Source organism: Cinclus cinclus, chromosome 4 (assembly GCF_963662255.1).
Source record: "Cinclus cinclus chromosome 4, bCinCin1.1, whole genome shotgun sequence".
Lineage (NCBI taxonomy): Eukaryota > Metazoa > Chordata > Aves > Passeriformes > Cinclidae > Cinclus > Cinclus cinclus.
In genome coordinates, this window is record NC_085049.1 from 58,465,265 (window position 1) to 58,492,976 (window position 27,712).

Here is a 27,712-nt window from a genome sequence, read left to right on the forward strand (position 1 = left end):
TCTTCTGTGGTAGATGCTGAAAGGATTTTGGATCATCTGTTTAGGGTAAACGTTCAAGCCTGGCCCCAGAGGCACCAAACTGAGCAAAATGGGTACAAATGCACAGTTTGTTCTTTGGGTATCTATATCTATATAGACATATTGATATATCCCAAGTGAGCTAATAGGAGAGTCAGTGCTGGGATCTGCCTGGCAGCTCTATGCACCACGATGTTCATAGAGCAAAGTATCAGGTCCAAATAATGAAAGAGTCTTTAACTTTTGCTATAGCCTTCTGAACCTTTGGGGAAAATAAGGATGTGGGTCCAGCTGTAGAGCAAAACGGTGGGCGTGAGACAGAAATCTTAAAAAAATAGGTCCTGGCTGGGAGCTAGGCTGGCAAGTAGTCTGTCTACATCAGCTGGTTTGTGTGCACCCTGTGGCTGCAGACTCTGAGTGGAAGCAGTAGCCCTCCACTCTCGCCCAGTGTCTGGTCAGCCTCATCAGAATCATCTGCCTCTGCTTCTAATACGTCCAGATGGATTTACAACAGATTGGATTAATCTTCCAGCTCTCTTTGAGCACAAGCTCAGGCAGGTCCAGCGTTAGCAAGGCATGACAGGAGGTGTCTTGGTTGCCACGTGCCCCATGCTCTAGACCTTTCTTTGTGTGTTCTTTTTCCTGCCTGTCTGTGCAGCACTCTTTCTCTTGCCTCATTGTGTTACTCCAGTGCTGGTCCCCACTATCCTGGCAGTTATGGACCCCCCCAGTAAGTGGATTTTACTGCTTGCCTTCCCTTTCCACAGCACAGATTCAGCTGATGGAGTTTCTGGGGCAGCTAGGCCAGCCCTCCATGTTCCCTGCCCATTTCTACACCTCTGGCCACAGAGGACCAGGGCTGTGTGGCTCCAGTGATGTACGTGCCTTTTTTTTTTTTAATCTTCCTTCCCCCAGGATGGCACTATAATGAAAGAGGGGAGATGTGGGACCACTGGAGTACATTGTCCAGTGCAAATACCAGCTTTTCTCCTTCTTTGTATTGCAGCCACAGTCTTTGAAGCCAACAGAGGCAGTGAAACCTCATTCTTATCCGTGTGTATATGACTAAAGCAGAAGAATTTAGGGGTAAATTGGTCTCCCACCACCCCACAAACATCAGGTGGAAGATTTGAGCTGTGGGATGACTCATATATCAAGCACTAGACATTTTGGTAAATGGAAAGATGTCAGCTCCAAGTTTTGGATATCTGAAAATTTCAGTCAGGGAAAACTGACTGTCTCATGTTTTTTCCTATGGGCTCCTGTGTTCTAGATCTTCAAAGTGGTAGAAATTCCAGTTTGTAAAATTTGATTGCCAAATCAAAGAGCCGAGGACAGAAAGGCATATTCCTGTACAGAGAAGACATTGATTAAATCCCATCTAGCCTTGGTATAGGTAGATACCAGTCTCTGAGTCCTGACAGAACTGAGAAGCTGAAGGAATTCAGAGCAGAGATCAATCCAAGTCTTCTGACCTGGTCATATCAGGTGCTCATAGGTGTAGGGATCAAATAAAAGTCCACAGGCAGAAAAAGCTTCACTTCCCACAGAGACCTATAGCTAGTCTGAAGTTACAGCTAGAAAGTCACAGGCATGAAGTTTTTGGCTTCAGTGGGAAAACTAAATTTATTTGGCAAAAAAAATATGAATTGATTAGACTGTAGCTAATTAGATTTCAATTGAAAACTTCTATCAGGGAAGGGGAATTAGGCAGCTTTTGAATTTGACAAAAACATATTGGCTTTGTGTCATAAGAAAAATACTGCCTCGGTATTCTTCATGAATGATTTCAGAATGGGTTTTAAATACCATTTCTTGGCTGCTAGTTTTCAGCAAACAGAAGTTCAGAAGCCAAGATTAAGAAAGTTAATAACTGTTTAATAAAGGTATAAGGAGATGTAAATATGAAGAGGTAAATGGTAATGTTTGAACTGTTTTAATAATGGATTTCATTGAATGTAACTGCAAGGTAGCAGCTAGCCAGGCATTGCATAAGTATATTATCTCAAGTCACACGTGCAGCAGATAAAGTCTGGATTTTCTGGACTCTTTACACGGCTTTTGTATTGTCACTCTGTCTGTTTTAGATGGCCTTAGCTTTATTCCTCCATGCTGCTGGTCAGTCTGCTCTCCTGTGCCTGGCACAGTGCCACGCGGGCCGTGCATTTCTGGTGAGTGCCAAGGCAGGTCCAAGCCCACTCTGGAGCTCACAGGTGCAGAGGACAAAACAAGTGCCAGGCTGTAGCTGATGAAGCTATTGTGGTGCTGTCGAGGCCTCAGGAGCACTGAAGGTTTCCATGCCCCCTTGTCCCTGTGTATTCCCTGTCTGCTCCAGTGGCGTGACACAGGACAGAGGTACATGAGACCAGGCACATTCTGCACAGGGTCAGCGTGCTAACAAATTGCTCACTTGTTCCCTGCAGTAGCTTGGTCTCATCTCTGTTTAACTCCAGGTCCTTTGTGTGTTCAGCTGAGCAGATTTACCTAAATGGAAAAATACAGAGGAAAGTCAAGGGGCAAATGGAAAAAGTGGGAATTAAGAAGAAAGATTAAAATGAGAGGTGGACATGTTGGAGGCAGGCGTGTGTCAGAGAGATGTAAAGAGGCAGGGAGCAGGTGGGATGCCTTGAGAGTGGGGAGGGAGGCAAAGCTCAAGTGGAGAGGTGTTCCCTGCCAGGCATCTCCCTGCTTCTGCAGGATGAACCCCATGCATGCAGCCAGTGCCCCTGTCCCATTTCCCACTCTGACAGTGTCCCCAACAGGCGTCAGACTTCAGCTGTGTGGTGTGAGAGCACTGCCTGTGCCAATCCCAGCTCCTTCCAGAAGAGTTTCATGTGGAAGGTTTTGAAAAAGAAAACCTCTAGCAAGGGAAGAAGAATTACTGTAAATATTCAATTATCTTGGCAGCTTGGTGTTCAAATTCCATCACAGATGAGAAGTTTGTCTGATTTAGCATAGTTTAAGCTTCTGAACTTGTCCCTCCACTCACCCACTCATGCAAGAGGCCACAAAATACTTTAGTGCTGCCAGAAATGAGCTGCTGTTTCCCTCAGAAGAGATGCATTTCACCCTGTTCCCTCATGATGAACAGAAAGGACTCAAAACCAGTTGGGTTTTTTTTTTCCTTTCCTCCCCTTCCCACATCCTAGACTTTGTCTGAGTGCCCCAGACCTTAAAGAATGTACGGTGTTTACTAACAAGACATGCTTTAAGCAGCCAAGAGAGAGAGAACAAGATTGAAGGGTAGTCAGGTCACGGGGGCTACACTTGCTCATGGCACTGAGCTGCTACAAAGCAAAGACAAGGAGCCTGGGAGTCTCCTGGAGTTCAATAGGCGGCAACCATTTTGTACCAGCTGTAACATTACCTTGGTTTACAAACACCCAGCAAACACCGGGTCCTGCAGGTTGCTGGTGTGATAAGGATCCAAAACCCACCTGCCTGAGAGTCCAAATGAGCACAGTACACCTGGTCCACAATCACAAGCTCTCTAGACACAGAAAATGTGAACCTGCTGACGTAAACCGGCTGCCAGCTTCTGACTGATCACTTTTTGTGATGAGTCTTTTTGACTGTCCTCCTTTTGACATCTCCTAATGCCATACATCACCTCCACGTATGGCATTAGGAGATGGGGTACAGCCCAAACCTAGAGCAGGTTAAGTGTCCACAGGCTGTGGGGAGCAGGGCTGGCTAGAGAATGATAATAACAACAAAAAGACCTGGGCTAGCAATCCCTGAAATGCTGCAGATGCCTGGAAACTCCAGCAGAGTCACTTAGAGCTCCTATTTCATCAGAGAATGGAGACAACATTTGCATTTATCATTTTCACACAGAGGATGGGTGGGATTTAGGTAATCAGTGGAGTTTCACTGCACCTTGGTCATCTGCATTGTGTGGGCATGCTACCATTGCACAAAGAGAAGCGTGAACATAAGGTGATGCTGAAGTGGTGACTAGAAGTGAAAAGGTGAAAATGAGAGGCCCTAATGCAAAATTACACCGGGTGCATTGAAGTTGTTTGGATGCAATCTACATGACTACATTAGTCATATCTCATCTGCAGGGATTTAAGCATCCTGGATTTCTCTGTTATCACAGCCAAGACCAGGAGGCCTGAGGAAGGACTGTGGGCAAAAGGGGTCTGTTAACTGGGCTGAAGCCCTGGGGCTCCTAGGGCTGAGTTCATTTTTGTTACAAGTTGCTCTCTAAAAGATTTAGTAGTTGCCCTTTTCTAGCCCATGCCTGGGACAAGCCTGCTGCTTTCCCTGGCAGTGTGATTGTCTGTTCAGCTTTTTTTTGTGTCTGGGTACACTGGAACATGATGGCAGTAAATCTGTGACTCTGTGGCCACTGAGGGCTGCAGGAGGCTGGCTTGCTGCTGAATGAACCACAGAGTTGAGTTAAGGCAGCATTTGTCTTGTGCTGAAAGGACCCACGGTCACTACTTAGATGATTGATAATTTTTTAGTGACACAGGGACAGTTCTACATAGGTGGCAAACTCATTCCAGCGAGGAGAAGGCAGTGATGTGCCCCTGGTTAAGGTTACTCACAGGCTGCTGCCACAAGAGGACAAAACCCAAATGGTTAGAAAACATTTTAAAACTAATTTTGTGTGGTTAAGGCTAAGAAAAGATGTCACCCCTAGTCCTGTGCTTTTCCCCTGTGCTTAGTTTCTCTGAGGGCCGTAGTATTATTTAGGACTTCTCATTTAGGTCCTTGCAGTTCAGAAAAAAATACTTTTGAATATTCTTTGAAATAATACTTTTGGTGTATTTTGGGCCAACAGCTTACTTGGCATTTGATTCTATTTTGGGCTGCTCTGCTAATTCTCAATTTTTTTTTTTTTATTTTTTTTTCCCCATCAGAGGAAACCCACTTTTCTTACAAGATGAGTGTTTTTAGGAGAGGAAAGGAACTTCAGTGAGACTTCACCAAGCTTGAGGCCTTTATGTTTCTGTGCATATACATACCCCCAAAGAGACTGCAGTGCTGGGGGGTTCCTTCAGTCAGGAAGCTGCTTCTGTGTGTCAGCTCTCTGTGAAGAGAGAGCTCTTAGCTCATGTCCTGGGAGCAGCACAACTCTGTCTGTAGTGTGCTTTACCTGTAACTGTAATTCCAAAATTTCAGCAGGTCTGTCTAATTCTGGAGCAACAGCATGCTGATGGGACAATCTTGCTTTATTTGGAGCAAGGTTGGTTAGTGCTTACTCAAGGCTCTTTCACTGTGTGCCTTTGCACCACACAGGGATGTCCTGCAGTCGTGTCCACACGTTTATATCTCTGTGTCTGTCCTCCTCCTTTCATACCTGCTTCCCAATTTCATCTGACCAGATCCTAGGCCTCTATCACTAATTCTTTCTGTAGGCTGGCTAAAGATTTTTGCTTGGTTTGGGGTCGAGGATTTTTTTTGGGGGGGGTTAGGAATACTTTGATTACCTGCATGAAATCCCTTGTCTCTTCTTCTGCACTTGGTATATGTGGAACTGACAGCTCCAGGGAGGTAAATGAATGCCACTGCATTTCAGAGAAAGAATTATTTCATGCAATTACCCTAAAAGTGCATGAGAGAACAGACTGAAAGGAATAAGGGAAAGAAAGAAGAGCATGAGAGAGGATAATCACAACACTTCGACAGGTTTACCCCATCATGTTTGAAAATCTATCACTCTGATAAGTCCCCTTTGTGAAAGGTGTAGACAGATAACCAGGTATTAGCTCTTCAAGGTCCTCTTGAATGGAGGGTAATCAATAGAAGGATCAGTCCACAGCTCCATTTCACTCCATGCCTCTCCCTGATTATTTTTTACAGACTGGCTGTACCCCATTTCCCTCTCAATGTCTCACTTTATCTCCCTCATTTAATTCTCAGTGATTCCTGGTCAGGGGGATTTGGGTAAGCTTCAGGTTGACTTGTGGGTCTTTCTGTCTTAATGATAACATTTTTGTTCTGAGAAAAGGGTGCAGTAACAAAAGGCTGTCCCCCCAATACCTTCCTGTCTCTTGAGTCTTGTTAAAAGGCCAAGGAAAAGGGAACTTTTTGTAATTTTGTTATTCATGTCCAAGAAGAAATTCAGTAGAAGCAGTTCCTGTCTTGACTGCTGCTATTTCACCTGCCAATTTTGTCACCCTCTTGATCCCATGTGCAGATCAGAGTTACCCAAGGGGAGCTGGTGACAACAGCCCATGTCTTCCTGGAGGCCTTGTGCACCTCTGTTCATGAAAACATGAAAGGTACTTTGAGGTCCTCAGGTGGAAATTGCTGGCCAGGATAAATTACGATTATAATAGTTTCCCACCATGCTTTCAAAGAGACAGGACATTTACCATACTGGGTGAGGAGAGAATGCTGGGCTAAAGATTGCTGGGCCAGGTCACTTTTTGTCACCTGCACCTGCTGCTCTTGCAGCAAAGCCAATGCATGAGTCACACCTATTTGCACTTTGAAGTTATTTACAGCACATGTTATTGGGTTAGGAAAGCTAAGGTCTAGCATATGTCCTAAAATTAGGCTTTTCTCCTTTTGGTTGGTGTCAAAAAGGTGTGATTCACAGCCATGGGGGAAGCCTTTTCACCTAGTCAGAGAAGTTAGTACTTTAAATAAGAGGGGTTATTTCTGTGTGAGATAAAGTAGGTTTAGCTGAAGCTGCCTCCCAAGACCGTGCCCTGCAGTGGGAGATGAGGAGAACACAGGGAGCACCCCACTGTGCTGCACCCCACTGTTTTGCCCAACAAAACTGGCCACACAGTTCCTGTCCTGCTGGCCTCGTGTGCAGTGGCCACCCCACAAGGAGTGCCAGGATGAAGCTCAGGCTTCATCCTCATAACTTCCAGAAACTCTTCAATGAAGAATTGATAAACTCGTGGCTCAAGCCAAAATTCTGGATTCTTTTAAACTTTCTTTTTCTCTCTTTTCTTTCTCTCTCCCCCCTCTTTCCCTTTCTGCAGGATGGTGGAATACTCCCTGGATCTCCAAAACATTAACTTGTCTGCAATCCGTACTGTCCGTGTCCTGAGACCCCTGAAAGCTATCAACCGTGTGCCCAGTAAGTCGTGCCTCCCTCTCTCACCTCTCACCTGGGCTTCTGGGGAGGACGTCATCAATAAAGGCTGCCTGTGGTGGTGTTGTCCCAGCAGGGTTGAGGGACAAAATGAATAGAGGCTTCTGTAGGGTGTGTGCAGGCTCTTCCCCATCACAGGGCCAAGAGGGGCTGTTGGATGGGCAGGAAAACAACAGTCTCCCAGGATATCTGCCCTGGTCACCCTTTGTGCGTGGTCATGTCAGTGGAACTTCAGGAACTGCAGGTGAACAGTGTGCAGTAAATGAAAGTGGTTTTTTCTTTATGTTACTGAAAGACATCAGAGGTTTTATGTTGTCTGTAGCCTCAAAAAGGCCTGTTTGTGAGGTCTGGAGAAGGATGAGCTTCAGGAAGCAGCAAGAATTAGTTTGCTTAGGCTTTCACAAGACCATCCTCTGAAAAATTTTCATGTTTTTACAGGTTAGGGGCATGTAGCACCGACTCATTTTTCTTTCCTCCTCACCTTGTGCTTTGTATTCTCTCTTTTGTGCCAGCTATCTCCTCTGTGAGCTGCTGTGTGTGTATGAGCCAGGCCTGGGGCTGCCAGGGCTGTGCCCAAGCCTGGGTTTGTCAGCCCTGGGAGGCTTCAGGCATTTCCTCTGTAAGTTTTCCAGTCTTACAGAATGGCAGGAAGTCTCATTGCTCTTCTCCATGATCTCCCTGAGCAGACTGTCTGCAGTGGCTGAGACCTTGCCAGAGGTCTCCTAATCCTTCTTTCAAACTCAGATACTCCTTTTTCTTTTCTAGACCTGCCCAGTTGACCTCCTAGTCTGCATCATATGTTTTCCCTTGTGACAAAGTAATTTTCATTATGTCACATATTTATTGAACATGCTGTGGAGCTGGATTTCAGAGATTCTGGCTTCATGCAAAGCCCTTCTATAAAAGGATCTTGTCCCTCTTCTTTGATGTACTTTTATCTTTGAGCAATAGCCCTGAACAGAATGTGCTGAAAGGTGTGAAAGAGATACTGAGGCACAGTCCTGTGTGCCCAGCATGGCACGAGAAGACCAGGCAAAAGAGCCACTGGTTGGGGCACTGAGAGAACAGCCAGGAATGTAACAGGTCCATCATGGGATGATAAAGATGAGGTTCATGAGAAACTTTTGGCTATTCACTGTCAGCAAAACAACTCCCCCAGTCTGTCTCCATCTCTCTGGTCCTTCTCCAGAGAGGAGAGGGCTGGGAGCCAGCCCTGATCCTGGGGTTGATGCCTTGAGAGGCTCCCCAGAACAGAGGCTGGACAGTGTTAAAGGAATAAAGTAGGTATTTATTAAAAAGGTGTGTCCTTTATTGTTCAAAGGACACACCTTGGGCAGTACAAGAGCCTGGCTGTAGCTCCACCCAAGATGCATGCTGGTAGTGAGTTTTCACACTTTTATAAGTTTTGGTCCATTTACATGTTGGGGTTAATTGTCCAATTACAGCTTCAGGTTATGAAGGCCCATCCTCCCAGATTGCTCTCCTCAATTTGCTGTTGTTTGCACTTTTTGGGCCTGAAGCTGCCATGGTGTCCTTGGTTCTTGGGCTGGAGAAGGATTCTTTTGTCTAACTAAACGGTAAAGAGAACTTGCTAACACTTTATATGAAATTCAGAGTTATATACCAATGCAGTACAGAATCTGGAAAATACAAAAGTTAAAACTTAAGGCATCAGGGTAGGACTTTCTGTGAGGGGGTGTCCTGGAGGCTGTGCATGGCAGGCTCACCCCTTCCAGGAAAATATGGGCAGCTATGTGAGAACAGCACCATCCTCATGTTGTGCAGCCTCCTTTTCCTCCCTGCTTCATCAGCCATGCCATGGATTTGTGCTCAAAGACTGCTTTGGGAGACTGATCCCTGTTATCAGGGTAGACTTAACCTTGGGGACAAATGGAAATATCTGGAATGGCATCCAATTAATTCTTACAGGTGTCTGCCATTGTAATTGCTGGACAAAGGTGGTCAGGAGGAGAGCTTGCCTGGCAGAAACTTAAGGCTTTCTGTTACTCCTGTTTATCTCCTGGAACAGCCGGAGCTGCCCCAGGAAGGAACAATATAAGCCATGTCTAAACTGACCCACCAGGGATCTGCTCCATCCATGCAGAGGCACCAGAGGTGCTTTCCATCATCATTCCTGACCTTTGCAGAGCAGATGCCATTGAATTTCTCCTGGCTATCCCTGCCCTGACACTGCCTGTTTGCTCTTTTCATCTATATAGAGCTATACCTGTATGAAATTGATGCTGTTTAAAAGGTTTAACCACAGAGTGGAAATTATGTATTTTTCTTGCTACATAAGTCTTTGGTTATATGCAGAGAATGTTTTGGAAGAAAGACATCCTGCCATTAATTAAAACAAAAAAAAAATAAAAGGAAAGAAACTGGATTCCCTGGGAGAATTGACTTGAGGGCTGAAAACTAGCAAAGAGGCTGTAAACAAAGGCTTGTGATAAATGGGAACGAGCTGCATTAGAAGGTGCCTAGTGGGCTACAATAAACATAATTAATGGGACCTTTGGCCACAAATCTTTTTTTAATGTCTTTTTAAAGTTCTTCATTACTAATCTGAAGCAAGAGGAAAGTCTATTAGCAAGATGTACTGATGATACCAAGCTGGAGGTGTTGTAGGTGCTGCCAAAGAAAGTGGGAAATAGGACAACAGGAGCTAGAGGGAGTTTGAGGTCATGGTTGTGAGTGTGAGATGTCTGGGGAGAGGTAAGGAGTTGGGGGGTGGTTAATCCTGAAGTCCAAAAGGCTGTGATGGGACAGGGGGGCCCAATGATCACCTTGGACATTTCAAAGGTTTCCACCTGGACACCCAGGTAGAGACTGATTTTTCACAGGGGAGTCTGGCTGTTTGGACTGAATAACAACAATTTACTGTCAGGAAAGAGGAAAAATAATTAGGAGCCTGACTGATTAGAACATGAGTGGAAGAGTGCTCAAGTGGTCTGTCAGATTATTTAGCATCCAAAGAACTCTACTAATCTGCCAGTGTTTGAAAAGTCCACACACTTAGGTGAGAAATTTCTGGAGAAGTTTGAGAGAAATTTCATACTACATGAAGGGCGAAAAAAAGAGGTGATAACAGAAAATTAGAAGAGAGGAAATTCAGAAGGACTTTCTAAGGAAATAGTAACAACATGGCAGAGGAAAAAGCTAAATAAACTTATTTTATATTCTTGTTAAGTGGACAAGGCTGAAATTTAAATGCCCAAATTCCCAAATTGGATATGTCTAAATTCTGCTTACATGTGCTCATTTGTTACATGCTACTGAAAGCCCTTCCTCACAGTGACACTCCTGAGGCTTTGAAATGATATCCCACAAGGAACTGGCAAATTCTATTTGCCCGTGCTGTACTCATTATCTATGGCATCCAGGATTCATGTAAGGGTGTAAAGTCTCTCTGAATCATGACAGAAGAAGAAAGGGACGACCAGTGTAATCAAAAGGTGGTGAACGTCCATTAAGAATGACAGTTTCTACCCAGTTTTGTAGGTAGGCTGTAAAACTCACTGCCACAGGAAGTGGCATTGTGCAAGTAAAGAAGGAAAATGGGATTTTTTCAAGGGATGCCCTATGCCTGGAAGTGGTCAAGGTCAGTTTAAATGGGGCTTTGGGGAACTGGACTGGTGGAAGGTGTTCTTGTACATGGCATGGACGTTGGAAGTAGATGATCTTCAATGTCCCTTCCAAACCAAACCATTCTATGGGAACTCACACGGAGACACTTCTAGATTTCAAACCTCCTTTGGGGTTAGAGCTGATCTTTGGCTGCCAGTTATCAATAATTGATTGCAGCTCTCAGCAGGATGTGCTAGTGACCATTTCAGATTTCCTGTCTGAAGCAGTCTGGGATTCTGCCCTGCCTGATCATTCCTCCACTCTCATGCCTTCTGTGGAGTGTGTTAAAGAAAACATGAAGCACCCTGGTCTTGTAATATGTATCACACTTTCATTAACATTTCCTCTTATCTCTTGCATACTGGACTACAACCCCAGGAACTCTGCTTTTTGGGGTCATGTTTGAAAATGCAGGAAATGAAAATCAGAGATTGGTCTGGTCGTATTGCCATGTGATTCAACTCCATGGCAATGAGTTGGTGTGACAAGCCCTGCAAGTCTCTGAAAAGGTGTAAAGAGTAAAAAATACCCTCCAGGTTTCTGTCAGAGGTAGTTGCTTTCTGCTCGGAGCATGTCTGTGTCCTGGTCTTGGGGTGAAATTCCACATCCATCTGTTGTTATCCTTTTGTGATTGTGTGGCAGGTTGCTGGGTGAAATATTGCCCTTTGTGCTGGCTCTTTTTTGTTGCTTCTTCTCACGGCAAAGCACAAGCTTTGGGGGGAGGGATGGAGGCTCGTTTTATTTTTGCCAGCTTTTGAGCAGTGAATCTCTTCTGATCATTTCTGATAATTTGAATTTCTTGCTCTTCTTTTATTAAGTTTTTTTTTGACATTGTAGAAGGAAATTCTTCTTCATTTTACTCTTTCTTGTCGCATTACTCATATACAAAGAAGAGACCTTGCACTGTTTAATGTCTTCCAGTTCCCACTTACAATTTAGTAGCTGATTCATAATTTGGAAGCAGATTTCTTCAGCTGAGTAAACTGTATAGAAGTGAAGGAATCTGTTGCAAAGCAACTTTACAGAGTAGAAAGTGTATATATGTGTTAATACTCTGTCTGTAAGTACAGTAATATTTATGTGGAGTTAGAGGTATTAGAAAAATAACATTATATCCTTATTACTCGGTGTGCAGGAAATAAAATTTCAGATTTGTGGGAAGTTCTGCTTTTTCTAAATGTGTTTTTTTTAAGTCAGAACAAAAATAATCTTTTCCCATCCATTTTAGTACCGTGTCATGCTGCCTAATTTTAGATGGTTTGTTTCATTTAATGATTTTTTCCTATACTGGGTGCTGACAAAAAGTCTAAAAATCAGAAATCCTTAATCATGCTCTTCTAGTATAAGAATGCTTTCCTGTCTTCTTGTCCTTTTCTTTTTGCTAAATATTTTAATAACTATTGCATTATTTTTATTTCAGTCAAATACCATTTTTTTTCCCGAGTACAAGTTCTGTGTATAAAAATCATGATCTAGTTCCATTTTTCTTTATTAATGATTGTAATTATAGTAGCTCCATGGGTCTCAATAGACTGAAGTTTTCTCCTTTTCTTCTACAGATCTCAAAGATTTAAACCGTGGCTTGTTATTTTTAGTCTTTCTTATCCTTATGAGGTTAGTGGGACTCAGTGAGTGTCACCAGCAGACTCAGGAATACAACTGACATCTCCCAACTCTCAGCTCTGCACTCATCTCACTGGACCAAAGCACCGTTATAAAAATAATCGGAACTATCTGAGTGCTGAAATGAGAAAAGCAGATGTTTAACCTGTATATGCCTGCTTTAAATCTGCATTCCACACCAAGGTACCTGTGCTTGGCACTGTGACAGTGCCTAAATCAGAGTAAGCTGGCTACGAACCCCGCACTTGGCATGGGGGAAAAGTGATGACATTTACTTCTCTAAATGTGTTTTTGAAGAACTAATTTCACTGATGAGCGTGTGTGAAATGAGCTTCTGACTGAGATATATTAGGCTGTAAAACAGTCTCATTTACAGCTAGATCAGACAAAAAAACCAAGCACATTTGACAGGCACAGTCCTGCCCTAGCAGTTGGAAATGCAAATTGATTATGAAATTCCTCTTCTAAGGGCCCCCCCTGTGGGGTCTTTGCTTCAGTGTTTTTGCAAGAGGACTTGCTTGTTCTCTTCCAACGCTGATTCCCTTTCAAAAATGTACTCTTCCAAATGACTCTTTTGGAAGCATGTTTTTTCCCCCTCTCAGCTTTATTTGCGAAGCAATAGCTGAAACTCAGATACTGTTGATTTTTCCAAATATTTAAACGTGCCCAAGTCACAGTTCTTTGTACGAGGTACTCTGTAAATACTTATTATCACACCACAGCGATAATAATAAATAAAACAAACCACACTCTCAACCATGTGCAAATGTGAATACACACAGATTCATCCACATACAGCCTGAGCAGATTGGAAAGGGCACAGGAGTGGTGTTCTCCTGCAGTACCCATACAAGAAAGAGGTCACAAAGCCCTGTTCATTCCCTGATCAGGCTGCATGTCTGAAATGTATTTAAAGGTGAAGCTGCCAGCTTTCTGCAGGCTCTGTCCCAGACAGGTGAGCAAGGAAAGGATGGAGAAAAGCCGACAGGAAATGGACTTGACCAACTGGGTGAAGTTCAGTCTATGTCCTCACTTCCCAACCAAATGGAGCAAAGCACTGAATCGAGCAATGCAATTTATGCCTGGAGCATGTCATTAGAGGATGCTTCTCCTCCAAGAGGGGGACAGATCAGAGATGGAAATGTACTCAGAGCTGCACTAGCCTCTATGTGCAGCTCTATATCAAGTCAGTCAAGCCCTAAATTAGATGAGCATGCTCAGAATAAAGGGAAACCATGTGAAGGGGAGCAGAGCAGAATGCAGAGCAACAAAGATGAGAATGGAGAAGAAGGGGAGCTGGAAAGAGAAATGCACAGGAGGTGAGTGGTAGGGTTTGCCAGGACAGCACACAAAGAACATGCACCTCTGTGTAGGGTAATACAGAGAAGTGGTGTGGAGGAAATCAAAACTGATACAGAGTGAAGCACAATATGAAGAAGATCTATTGACTCACAAATATGCTAGATGGGTTTGAAAATCAATGCTTCTCTGAAGCTTTTTAACAAACCAACTGGTCTGTAACCAGAGCCACATTTTGCAGTGCTGGAGGAAACCTTCACAGAAGCCTACAGTGGTTTGGGTTGGAAAGGACCTTAAAGCTCATCTCGTTCCAACCCCCCAGCTGCAGGCAGGGATACTTTCCACTAGAGCAGGCTCCTCCTCAGAGCCCCATTCAGCCTGGCCTTGAACACTTCCAAGGATGAGCCATCCACTGTTTCTCTGGATGTTCCAGTGCCTCACAACTTGCAGTAAACAATTTTTTCCTGTACTTAACTTAAGGCTTCAGTCACTGAAGATGGGCTCCAATTTTATTTACTTGTTGTCTGATATCAGTGCTGTTTTTCATGTAGGTTCCAAGTGTGTGGTGTGTTTTTGCCAGGTGTTTAGCTGGGTAATCAAAGTAAATTTTGGAGAAAAATCCCAAAATGTAATGAAAATTGTATTCCTTTGTTAGTGTAGCCTCATGGCAAGGAGCTGGGAAACACTGAAATGCAGGAAATAGAGACCTGGAACTGCTTTACTTTGTATGATGCATTGCTTAGTTTCTATTTTTTGTACTCACAGATCACGTGAGAAAGTAATATTTTGTTCTCTGAACCAGTCCACTTAATTTCACTGAAATTAGCAAGTATTCAAAGGTCACAAATTGTGCCCCTATGGGTTTTTCGGATGGCTTTAAAGCCATGAGATTTGAAAAAGCAAAGGGAAAAACAATCACAGATTACATTTATTATTTCCTGTGGATTTCAGACCTTAGACCTATGAGTCATATCTTTTTTTTTTTCACCCATAGTAGTGGGGAATAAAAACTTCTCTCTCTCTCTCTCTTTTTTTTTTCCTCTGTAATCTGAGATTTTCAAGTTACAGCAAGATTTCACTCCTGAAGGTTTCTGCCTTGCATCCTGAGACTGATGATAAAAATCACAGGAGTCTGTAACAGCACTTCAGATTTTGTGTTACTGAAAGTAAAGCAAGCCTGGAAAAAAAACAAACCAAAATGTTACAGAAACCAGTCATAGAAAGACCTTTAATGGAATCTTTATTTCTCCTTTCTCCTGTAGGGGAACTTGCAGAGCCAGAATTTTAAAAAATGCTTAGTACCTCACAGCTCCCATTGTGACAATTCTGCTGCCTGTTCAAACAAGCTCAGCCTCCAGTGTACACAGAGCTCACGAAAGCCCAGCCATGTATTTTGCTGCCTAAATGGGAGCTGAGCTGTTTTGCAAAATCTGTCCCATGGGACCTATCAAGCAATGGATACCATGGAAATGTGAGCAATAATGACAGTGTATTATGGGGTGAATGATACTGTCATATTACACTAATGCAAATTAAACTTTGTGTGTGTGGGCAAGGCAATTTACAATCATAGCCTTAAATTTCTCTATCTTTGTGTATTTTAGGACCGATTCTCCTGTTCACACTCATTTCACGTAATGTCATGTCACTGCCTGCAGTAGAAAGAAACATCATTCCTGCTAGTGACAGCTAGAGGAAATTAGCCCTGTTAAATCTTACCCAGAAGTTGCATTAATGTTGTTTTACATAATATTCTGCATTATTCTGTCCTGCTTAGCACTAGAGCTGTGTAAAGAACTTAAGGATACTTATACAATGGAGGCAAGCGGCTTGCAGCCACAGCGCTGGAGTTGACTTTTGTCCCTGGTGTTGGGTGGCTCCTGCAATTCCAAAAGACAAGCTGGCACTGTATGTTTTTAATAGACTCTTCACCAAAAGTGAATGCAGTCATCACTGCAGTGATAAATGGGGAAAAAAATGAGCTGATCAGTGAATGAACTGCTCTAGCAGGTGGTAGTAGGTGTTGCTTATTAGATGTTCAGTATTACAAAAAAGAACAGAATGACAGAAATCCCCCAGAGAGACACCTCTCTAAGAAATAATCTGACATCTGTCATCACTCTCTAAGACAAGGTTGCTTAACAGTCCAAAGCTTGCAAGGGGAGAATGGCAAGACAGTGAAGAAGGGGACTACTGACTGGGACCTTTGCCTGCATCCATTTCTGCTCATGTCGCAGATTATGTGGTTACCAACCATGCTATGGTGGCACATACTGAGAATGTGACTGCTCGTGGAAGAGGAGTTTTCTGTTGTTATCTGTGAACCCTAGCTGGGCTTACAGCATCCATAAGGTGCAGACTGCTGCAGAGCTTGGGTGCCTCCTTCTTTTAGGACGACAGAAGAGCTTGGACTGTGGCCACTCTTTTTCCAGAAATGTCAGCATTTAGGCGTCAAGGTAAATGCTCTGGAATTTGCTCTCTTTCTTGAGGCCACTGCAATTAGGAGGCTTCATTTCTGAGCTTGCTTCTTCACATCACCTGGCAGCACCACCTGAGCCCCCTTTGGCAGCTTGCTGAGCACTGTGGCTCCACAGTGCCTGTGTGTTTATTTGCTCCTCTTATCCTCCAAGGAAAACAGCTTATCTCTGGTTTCATTTGCACTCTCTTTTCAGTGGTTGTTTTAGCTGAATGTCTGTTGGGAAGTGTTTTAAGTGGTGCATTTTTCCTCCCTTCTTACTTTTCTTCTCATGCTCATGATCTGACCTGGTCTGTGTCTTGCTCTCTGACTGGAAAGAGGTGAGGCTTGTGTTAGTATCTGGATCACAAGGGAGTTGTTTCTAGAGCCTTGGAGCAAGCTTAAAGAGAGGTGTTTTTTTCTCTTACATGAGTGTACTCTAAAGCTACGCTGGAAAACTCTGTTCCAGCAGGGTGAAGCTCTGGCCAACATCTTTCTCTCTGGAGTTTTAGTCTCTCTTTTGGCTACCTCAGGCTTAAGCCGAGAAGTACCTTGAAGGTAAAGACTAGGGGAATTTAATGTTTAAACTTTAGTATTCTAAGGGAAAGTCGTATGAAGATGAGGTTTGGTATGCCCATGCTACTGAGAAAATGAACAACAGCTCTCTGTACTGGCTGAAGCTTTGTAAGTGCTGGAAATGTCATGTTTGGATATCTTCTGTGGTTACACTGGGGAATGACAAAGATAATTTGAGGTTATGTCATCAACATGCTGTGTAGAATGAGATGTTTGAACCAGTCAGGGATGCTAAAAGGCTTTGCTTGTCAGTAAGGCAAGAGTAAGGATTTGGTGAGGAACTGAACAGTGATCCTGAGCTATGGATCATGCTGATCATCTGCAAGTGCTAAACCCCCAGCTCTAAATGTATCCTGCAAATGCACCCAGAACCTGACAAAGAGACTGATGGGAAGACTTTGCTTTTCTCTGAATGAGGCCAGTGTGTCTGGGGCAGTTTTTCCTTAGCAGGAGAACTGGCTTAAGGTCTCTCAGTACCTCATAGTGTCTACTGGACCTGTCTTTCCACAGAGTTAATTTGGGTCTGGCCATCCATCTGAACATGCTCTCTCTTGCCTTGGTGCAAAGTGGGTTTGCAATGTGAGTGAGGCTGGCTTTGCAGCTTGAGGACAAAGCATCTGGAGCTGCTCTTCCAGCTGAACTCCTTTAGCTTGCACATGTTGTCTGCAGAAGGGGCTTCAGTTAAGAGGAATGCATCAAAGAGAAAAGATCTGTGTGGAGTGGGAAGCTGTGGGTTATAGCATCAGTCAGCTTGGCAGTGTGTCTGCTGTTGGACCCACAGCTGATTGCTATCTCTTGGTAGTAGTTTGGCCCAAGTTTGAGCTGATGTTTATGAATGCAATGTGTGAAATGACAGCTAAGCCTCAGGTCAGCAGATCTGTGAGGACAGTCACAAGTTGGAGCACCAGCTTGCACTGTGCACACAAACAGATTATTTTAACTACAGGGCTTGGAACTAAAATTGAAAAGAAAAGTGCATGTATCTCTCTCTGTGTGCTTTCTGCACAGTCTATCTGATGGAATGGTTCCTCAGTTCTGAAAATTTCCATAAAGGAGCACGCACAGGAAAATCCTGCCAACCTCATGCTAGCTGGATGGATTGCCATGTGTCCTGGGGCAGGGGAGGAAGGAAAGAAGGCACGCTTGGACAAGCAGCCTGGCTGAGGGACATAATGACACTTCATGTTCTGCAAAATGTCCTGCCAGCTAGTCACAAGTGCTGAGGGGAAGGAGATTTGGTTTTGTTCCAGTTAAAAAATGACAAGTGGTAGCTTGGTCCACGATGCAGGTGAGATGGGTGCTGAAAATTATGCTCTCCTCCATCTGCTTTACCCCAAGCGAGGGAATGATTGCCTCAAAGACCTCTCCCCTTTAGACTCCACGTGCATTGGCTTTGTCCCTCGCGCTATAGCTGGGGCGAATTGAAAGCCTCAGAGATGAGTGAGACACAAGAAACCAGAAAGAACAGGGTTTGTCACCCCCTCCTAAGGCAGTGCCCCGCTGGTGTCACAGGGTGATTAGCACAAGGCAGTGCATCAGCTCAGCTGTCCCGGCGCCTGGGAGGAGGCAGAAGGAGAGAGGGCGAAGTGACAGAGCTGCTGAGCGGGGCGGGGTGGCGGTCACGGCGCAGCTGCCCCGGGGCTCACCCTATCCCTGTCCCTATCCCTGTCCCTATCCCTGTCCCTATCCCTGTCCCTATCCCTGTCCCTATCCCTGTCCCGCACAGCTGCCCCGGGGCTCACCCTGTCCCTGTCCCTATCCCTGTCCCGCACAGCTGCCCCGGGGCTCACCCTGTCCCTGTCCCTATCCCTGTCCCGCACAGCTGCCCCGGGGCTCACCCTGTCCCTGTCCCTATCCCTGTCCCGCACAGCTGCCCCGGGGCTCACCCTGTCCCTATCCCTGTACCGCCACAGCGGGCTCGCCTGCCCAGGGTACGGGGCTCCTCTCACCTCCTGCCCAGGGCTCGGGGCTCCTCTCACCTCCTGCCCAGGGTTTGGGGCTCCTCTCACCTCCTGCCCAGGGCTCGGGGCTCCTCTCACCTCCTGCCCAGCTCGGCTCCGCCGCTGCGCTCTCCCCGCGGCGGGCGAGTCCGCTTAGCTTCGATAGCCAGGCTAATCAGGGTTGATGGCAAGTGTCTGGAGGGAGATAGGTTCATTGTACTGTTTTCCCAATTTGTCAGGAAGGGCCTCTGGGTGCCACCAGGGTGAGACAGACGATTTACTTGATCCGAACCACGGAGGGAGCGCAGAGACTGCTCAGCCCTGTGCTTTTTTCTGATGGTCACTTCCAGGTGCTTCTCTCACCTTCCCACCATTTCTCATCCCTGCACCATACTTTGCCCCCATCTCCTGCCGTGTTGGAGTGGTGAACGCACCTGTGGCTTTGCTCCTGCGGGATATCTTACCAGAAGCAGCCCTGCCCTCGAGGTACCATCGAGCACCCTTCTCTACCCCTTGCTCAAGGGCATGGGTGAGCGGCAGGGAACCATTATGTGAGCATTTTTCCCTTCCTTGGATGCCCACAGACAAGGCCATTTCATTTCCTCCCTTCCCCTAGTCTCCTGGTCAGAGTGAGTGGAGAAAAGACTTTTCCGAGCCCTGGCACTCATGAATATTTAATGTTTCTAGCTTTTATTTCCCTTGAAGAGCAAAACCTTTTCATGTTTGATGCCCTGGAAAGCTGTTTGGTTGCTGAATATTGTTTCATCAATGCTCTCCCTCCTCGCTTTTCCTCCAGACTGCCCAATCCTTTCTCTTCTTGAACAGCGTTTCCTTTTTAATATGAGATGCTTCAGGAAAGGTCACTGTCCTTTTCATATCCCCTCCTTACTGTGAACCAGCATGGCTTCTGCTTTACCAATGGTAAAGGACAAATGGGGATGTGGGGAAAGGCAGCAGTGAGGAGGGAGGCCAGGAAAAGTGTGGACGTAAGCTGAGGAGCAGCACAGAGGCAGAGAGGAGTGGTAGGCAGAGCAAGAAAAGAATGGCCAAGCAGCAGGTAGAGGCAGCAGCAGGATTTTGATGAAGTGGCTTTCCAGCACCTTTAAGAATTTGTCATTCAAGCTGCACAGGTGTTGCTGTAGATGGCAGCTTGTCCAGTGAGGGCCCTTTGGAAAAGGGAGACATCCCAGTTCCCCAAACCAAAACACTCCCAAAGCTGCATTTCCTATTTGCACTTTTGGGCAGTTGCTTTAGAGACATCATTATTTTGGCCACCAGCTTGTACAGTAAATCATCACCTGTTGTCCTGAGGCTGTTCAACCTTTCTCCCTCTTTCTCCTGCAATTGCAGCTGCATGTTTGAGCGTTTGGATGGGTGTAGATTCAGCATTACTGCTTTTGAAGAGCCAATCTCATATCTACAGTCAACATCAATGGGAAGAGAAAGATTAATCTAACTGTGAAATTTAAAAAAAAAGGGGGTTTCATTTGGACTTAGAACCTGTTAATGCTGAAATTCTTTGTGATGTGGAAAAGATGCCAGGTGGTGGGACAACCTGACAGTTCTTGGGTCATGGCTCCACTTACCCCAGAGGGCCTAAGATGAGGGCAGTAGCTGTGATCTTGGAGCTGTGGAGAGCGTAATCTTTTACCATCAGCAATCCCTCTGAGAGTCAGGATGGTGAATGTATTGGCAGGCAGGATGTTTCCAAGAAAAAGACAGACAAGTTTTGCACGTCACTTGCTTTTTCTTGGAACACAGACAAAATCAATTTTTGCAAATTCTGACCCAACAAGCATGCTGTCTGTAAGATTCTGGTGGTGATGTCTGTTCTGCATTTCAACGTCAGGGCAGCCTCATCTCTCCCATTACGCAGCTCTGAAATGGAGCTAGTATCAATTGATCTGAAAAACATCACTTCCCATGTCCCTTGGCTCTCCCTAATGTACTGACCAGAACAGTTAATGGGAGCTACTGAGCTCGTTCTGTGACACAATGTTAATGCTGGGAACACGCAGCACTACAGTGAGGGTGCACTGTCTTGAAGTCCCAGGGCTGTCCTGAGCATTTCCCCAGGGCCCAGCAGGTCACAGTGGCTGTGCTGTTGGATTTGGTGTGCTGAGAGCTGTCAGTGACTCAGGGCATGGCTGTGATCCCAGCGAATGGCTGGAGCTGTGTGTCTGCACTGCTGAGTTACGGATGCACTTGTGTAGAAGCTTCCTTACGTGGTGACTGGTGACACAGCTAGACAGTCATGCAGCAAGGCTTAACTACTGTTCTAAAGCCTAGTCTTAGAGCTAGAGCCACCATCCCTTATCTTTCTTGATCCCATGCATAAACATCTCCTTCCTACGTGTCACGTACCTGTAAACACCACTCCTGTCTCTTCCACTCCACTCTATCTCCAAAGCATTCTCTACTAATCTAAACCAATCTGCTGTTCCACAGCAGGCACACTTCTCCCTGTTCCTTCGGTGTTTGTGAATTCCAGGCCTGCCTGCCCCACCACTGGTGCCTCTTCCCTCCCCTCTCTGTGGGGTGAGCAGTCCGGGGAATAGACATGGAGCATAATGTATAGTATCATGTGGTAATTACTTGGGGCTGGGTACACAGGGGGGATTATCTTGTGCCTCAAAGAGCTGGCAGAGAATCCTAATCTTACTTTCCCCTCTTTCCCCTTCCACTGCCATCTGAAGTAATGAATTGGTTATAAATACCTAATTAGCTAATTACTTGCTGGCCTACATAGAACATCTTCAATAAAGGAACTCTCTGGGTACCTGGGGGAGGGACCTCTGTGGAGACAAGGAGAGACAACCTCATGAGGTGTGCACAGGGATGAAGGCAGTACTGTGATGCTCAGAAGAACTTCTAGACTTTCACCATCCCTGGAGAGCAGAGGAAAAGCCATTAGCTCCATAGTGAAATGAGACAATGTTTACCCCTACTTGTGGCTGTGAGCTAAAGAGCCAAGGGGAAAATAAAACCACCGGAATATTTCATTAGGTAATTAAGAAAGTTAAAAAAAAAATTAAACATTTGCAATGGGCAGAGATTCTGTGCTGGAAACATTTTGTGCTGTGCCTGCTACTTCTGCTCCAGCCCCACTGGGGCATGAGGACTAGCCAGGGGAGGAAATTACGGTTTTCATGGCTGTCTCTTGATGATACTGTCACTTGAAAAAACTAATTATCTATGCCAGTTTATATGTTCTGGAAAGATTCATCCCACTAGCAGGTTGGCCTTGGTCTGTCCATGTAGGTCTCACAGGCTGCAGGATGCAGTTGCTGTACTGGGACGACTTTCAGTCCAAGCCATTGGATAATGGGACTGTTGAGCTGACGTGCCCCTTTGGGGCAGTTGTCACTCTGTTGTTCTTCTGCAGGGAAAGGGGAGGGAGGGATGCCAGTCAGATAGCTGATGGCACCGAAAGTCTCATTCTCTTTTCTTCTCTGCTGCAGATGGAGGCCTAAGGTTAAGAGATCACAGCATCACAGCAGCTCTGCTGGCTGCCTGTCAGTAGGGGTTAGGACAAGAAAGGGCAATAACCATAAATCTGGCCTGGTTTGGACACTAGTTAATTTCTGACACTCTGCTTTTGTTTTCAGTTTTCAGGGGGCTTTTCTCTCTTTTTTATGCTTATCTTGTAAACTTCTTTCCTGTTCTTCTCCTTCCCTTCCTCTCTCCATTTCTCTATCCCTGTGTCCCTCACACTTGCTCCTTCTGGTTCTCTTCTCCCCCTGCAGGCATGCGCATCCTTGTGAACCTGCTCCTGGACACCTTGCCCATGCTGGGGAACGTCCTCCTTCTCTGCTTCTTTGTCTTCTTCATCTTCGGCATCATTGGGGTGCAGCTGTGGGCTGGGCTGCTCCGCAACCGCTGCTTCATGGAGGAGAACTTCACAGTGTGAGTGACTAGGAGATAACATCTCCTTCCCTTCTTCTGTGGATGTTTCTCTTTCCCTCTGCCTGCTCACGTCTTCTGTCAGGCTCTCTGTGTATCACTTACTCCATGTGTAGGGTGATGGTGCGCGGGTGTTGGTCACATCTTGCAGTGGAAAGGGAGGGTGGGAAAAGACAGCTGGATTTCTTCTGTCTGCACCGCAGGTGTCTGGGTTCATTATTTTGAATGTGATCAAGGCACAGGTTAGCATGGCTGCCCCCTCCAGCAGTGCCCAGTAGTACAGGATGGTGCTCCTACACCCAGAAAGAACTGAAACTCTGAAACTTGCTATCTTTCTCCTGAACCTGCTCCTTCTTCAGAAAACAGCGCTCACAGGAGTCGTACAGAAAGCCATAGTGCTGCCCGATGCATCCAGGAACATCTTTGGCACCTCCAGAATGGGGCTGGGGTCACTGTTTTGACAATAGTGCGTTACCTTTGAAGGGGCACTGAGAAATTACTGGAAAACTTCAGGATTAGGATTGCATCTGCCGTGGGGAAGGAACAGAGGTCTGGTGGGAGGGATGTCCCACAGCTGGGTTAGTAGAAGTGAGAGCATCTGAAAGCAGATAATGAATGTTCGAATGGGACAAAAAAACTTGCGGGGAAACATGGGAGCAATTCTGGCAAAGAGATCTTGAAGCCACACAGGGATCAATTACAAATATCTGAGGTTTATTTAGGGGTTCAGGGGCGAGTCTGCAGAGCACAGCTTTACTCCTCCCACAGGCAGTGGGATGGAAAAGCTCCTGCCTGCCATGAATTCTCCGATTACCCAGTTTCAGGGCACAGTTCCTCCTGTTGACTTTCTGGCTTTAGTAGATCTCAGGCTTTAAAATGTTTTCTTAAAACCGTATGCTGATCCCAAGTGTGCTATCAGCATAGAGTGCTTAAAGAAAACCTAGAGTTGTAGATCAGTTTAAACTGATTAAACAGTTCTGAAGCTTTAGAGCATCTCAAATTGGAGAAAAAAGTGTGAATATACAATGTACAGAACAGCAGTGGAGTTGCAGAGTAGGAGCTGCTTAAAGCAGGCATTCCTGTTTATTTATTCCTTGGGGGAAAACTAATATTTAGGATGATTGTCCTTTATGTAAATCAGGAGTAGCACTTCTTTAATGAGTGTAATTACATCCACACAGAGTTGATGTAACTGAGAAGTGAACTGGGGCCACAGCCTTTGCAATGACAGATATTAGAAAACATTTGGCTATTACTAGGGAAATCAGTTCTGAAGGTGCCCATGCACCAATGATGAGGATGAGTTACAACACACCTTTGTAGTTTAGTCCTGCTTAGTTAACAATCAGAGACTTTTTCTTTTTCATCAATACCTGCCCTCTTCCAATAGCACTTAGTGAAAAAGTCTGCATTTGCACAATGTGAAAGTTGTGCATTGTAGCACTGCAAGGAATACACCAGATAAAGTTTAATCAATTTCTTTTTTTTTTTATCTCCACCTTTCACTTTTCTGGTATTAGCTCATCTCCAGCTAGGCAAGCGTAGATGATTTTAATTATTCATGCATTTGGAAGGTGCTTGCATTATTTGGAAAAAAGACATGAACTTGTCATAGAACATTGCACCCATAATGCCAGCTGTCAAGGAGGAGTCAAAGTTAAGGTTAAGTCAATTTTATCTTTCCATTTCCGAATTTTAAGGCTTATATGTGCAACGTTAATTATGCATGAACTGGATTTTTTTTAGAAGCACAGAAGGCTCACTACCAAATGTTATAAAACATGTCCATCAGCAGTTACATATATGAACATATTACAGTAAAGCCTGATGAACTTCCTTAATGCCATTGCATCTGATTTTGATGTTAATGGGGAGAGTGATCTGACTGCAAATCTCTGCATTCCATCTTTTTTTCATCTCCATGCAAGCAGATAGTGTAATTTGGCTTGGGGAGATCTGATGGCAGGAAAAGCTCTGAAAACTGGGGGCTCACCCTAGAAATCTGCTGGTTTTCAGGAGCCATGTCATTCCTTCTCTTCTCCTAAGGAAATAAACCTGGAAATCTTCTACCCAGTGCAGTCCTTATGTCAGAATAGGAGCTCTCAGCTCCACCATTATCACTGGTAGAGAGGAAGCTCGTTGTCACAAGGAAATTTGACTGTGGGTTCTTTTGCAGACAAGGTGACATTGTCCTGCCCCCTTATTACCAACCAGAGGAAGATGATGAGATGCCCTTTATCTGCTCGCTGTCAGGAGACAATGGAATTATGGGCTGTCATGAAATACCCCCGCTGAAGGAGCGAGGCCATGAGTGTTGTTTGGACAAGGATGATTATTATTATTACAATTCGGTCCGGCAAGAGTTCAATATCAGTGGCATGTGTGTGAACTGGAACCAGTACTACAACGTGTGCCGCACCGGCAATGCCAACCCGCACAAGGGCGCCATCAACTTTGACAACATTGGGTATGCCTGGATTGTGATATTTCAGGTAAGTCTGAGTTAGCCTCCTTACGAAGCTCAAGCTTACTTTTCTGTTTTTCAGACTGAGTCTTTCTGGGCTTGAGTGCAGGGTGTGACAGAGATGCAAAGCAAAGGGCCTTGTAACTCCCTGGTGAGGGACACAGTGCACACACAAACACGTTTGCTGAAATAAGCTCCACTCTTCAGGCTGACTTGTACCAGTTTCCTCTCCAGTCCAGACAGCTACAGTAAATGAATTTTTTTTTTTTTTAATTCCCAGCACATGTTGCAGATGGGAACTAAAATCCATGCCTTTTTCCTTTTCCTCTGGCTGTACGTGGCTTCCAGTCCAAGGGCCACAGCAACCTGCTGCGGGCTTTCCCCCGCTGCGATCCAGGGAAATGAACTATTTTAATGAAATATTCCTGCTGTGGACTAGAATGATCTCACAGGCTTTGACAGTATGCCAATGTCACCAAGCAGTACCGTGCTGATTTCCCAAAATGGAAATTTGGCTTTGTTGAAATGAATTGTTCTTTCTCACCTTGCTTGGGTTCCAAATGTCAGTATCTGCTTGTTATGCACTGAGGAGTGAACTCTGGAACACCCCTCCTGTTTCTCTTCTTTGTCTTTCAGGTGATCACACTGGAAGGGTGGGTGGAGATCATGTACTATGTGATGGATGCCCATTCCTTCTACAATTTTATCTACTTTATCTTGTTGATAATCGTAAGTATAAGGTTTGATGATTGTGCAATGCCAGCTGGGAGCTGACAAAAAACAGTTCTTAGATCAACATAAATACTGGGGAAGCAAACTTCTAGGAATCTTAGAAATCCAGCTAGTTGATTTTCACCAAGAGTCTGAGGCAGGATCACATATACAGTTGTCAGCCAAGTTATTAGCTTTCACTCAAAAATATACTTAAGATTGTTTTTCTAAGTTATACCTGCTCAGCATAGAATAGTGTTCTCACTGGCAGATCTTCTTGCAAAGTAAATTCCCCAAACCAGTTGGCTTAAAAGCCAATTCTTTCTCTGCCCTTCTACTAGATCTCCATACATTTTAAGCTCTTGAGTAATTTTTGAGCCATGTTGAGTGGGGAGTTTTGGCAGCACCTGGGTTTATCAGGTTCAGTGTCTCAGATTCACATTTTGCTAGATTCAGGTTCTGTCATGCTGAATTACTTCCTCACCATGAACAAAAAGGAGCTGCTGCTCCAAAAGTGTCAGCAGTCCAAAATAAACTGGCTTTGTGAGATCCCTTGTGGATGATAGGATGGAAAGAGAGAAGTATGTCAGCAATGAGAATTTAATAAGCAGTTTATAAGCCCTGTGGATTTATACAGATGAAGTTTGAAGGTTGGTCTTTTGCAAGAATATTCATTATCAGTACTGGGGATGAGGGCTGAGAAACATGGTGCCATTGCCTCCCCATTCCTCAGGCTTCCCTTGCGTAAGTGTATATACAGGGAATATCCTGTTTCTAACAAGGAAGGATTTTGTTTTTATGAAGGCTCTTCCACATTGCTCACCTGGGGGACCAAAGTCAAGAGTGAAATGGAAAAACATAGGATGAATTATGTGACGTATAAAATCTGTACCTGGTAGATGCAATTTAGTTTCAGGTCACTGAGTAAGGACCTCAGTTTGTATTTCCAGGGCCTACATGCATTTGGATGGGCTGATGAATGGACCTGGCCAGGACTCTGATCTTCCTCCAACACCTGTCCTATGGGGCCATGCCCTTTAAGAAATAGGATCTCTAGAAGCAGTCGCCCAGAAACACCAACAGACTGACTTACTGCAAGATCTAGTTTACATTCAAGTTGGCATGCAATGACTTGAGATAAAGCGGACTTTAATCCATCTCTGTGAGAAATTCTGCAGACTATACATATGAAGGGTGGCCCACAAAAAAATCTATTGGCCCATTCCGGTCAGACAACTTAGAAAAATCTTACTATATGCTTGATTTCACCCTCCCTTGTGGCCTTCTGTTCTCACCAGGGAAAGACAAGGAGAGAAAAACAGAAATGTGATGTACTTCCCTGTGGGCTGAAGCATGAACCTTGGCAGTAGAGGTGAAATATACCTTAGGGAATGTTGCTTTTACTTTGATGCTGGTGAGTCTCAAAGAGACAGTGCAGAGATGTGATTGCACAGGATAGGGTGATGGGAGGAGTTTCCACAGACTCTGTTCTCAAGGGCAAACTGAATATCCATTGCTTTATGTGAGTTCAGAAAATAATCATTTCCCATGAATTTTATTCCTATACCCCACAATGCAATAGATATTTAGCACTCACCTGCATTTTGACTTTGAGCAGCATGGTCAGGGTACCCCAATTCATAGAATATGCAGTTAGACACAGACTTTACTCCTTGTCCCACAGCCCCAGTCTCTCACAGAGCCAGGAAGAACTGTGCAGGGTCAGTGCTTAACCACTGGGGCACACATACCTCATCTTTTGGAGGCCAGTTCCAGAAACTGCCCTTCCCCCCACATTTCAAACTGCATAAATTCTGTCAGCATATTTTTGGTTTCTAAGTATTCTTCTAGTGCTGTCTCACGCCATGTGGATTCACAGTGATTCAAAATTTGTCTCTGAATTTGCAGGCACCAAAAACCCTCAATTAAACACTCCACCTGAGATGTTACTGCAGAGTGTCATTGACATTTCTAGACACTCCCTCCTCATTTGCAGAAGCCATATAGGTTTATTTCTGTCAAACACAGGAGAA

At 44.9% G+C, this 27,712-nt stretch overlaps 1 protein-coding gene across 1 annotated transcript in view; it reads left to right on the plus strand.

The window, feature by feature from the left end:
• CACNA1I (calcium voltage-gated channel subunit alpha1 I) overlaps positions 1–27,712 on the plus strand; it is a 148,036-nt gene that overhangs the window by 75,784 nt on the left and 44,540 nt on the right. The window contains exons 4-7 of the mRNA XM_062491357.1: positions 6,969–7,066; positions 22,348–22,507; positions 24,681–24,996; positions 25,605–25,697. Of these exons, the coding sequence (XP_062347341.1) occupies positions 6,969–7,066; positions 22,348–22,507; positions 24,681–24,996; positions 25,605–25,697 (667 nt within the window). The remainder of the gene's footprint in view (positions 1–6,968; positions 7,067–22,347; positions 22,508–24,680; positions 24,997–25,604; positions 25,698–27,712) is intronic.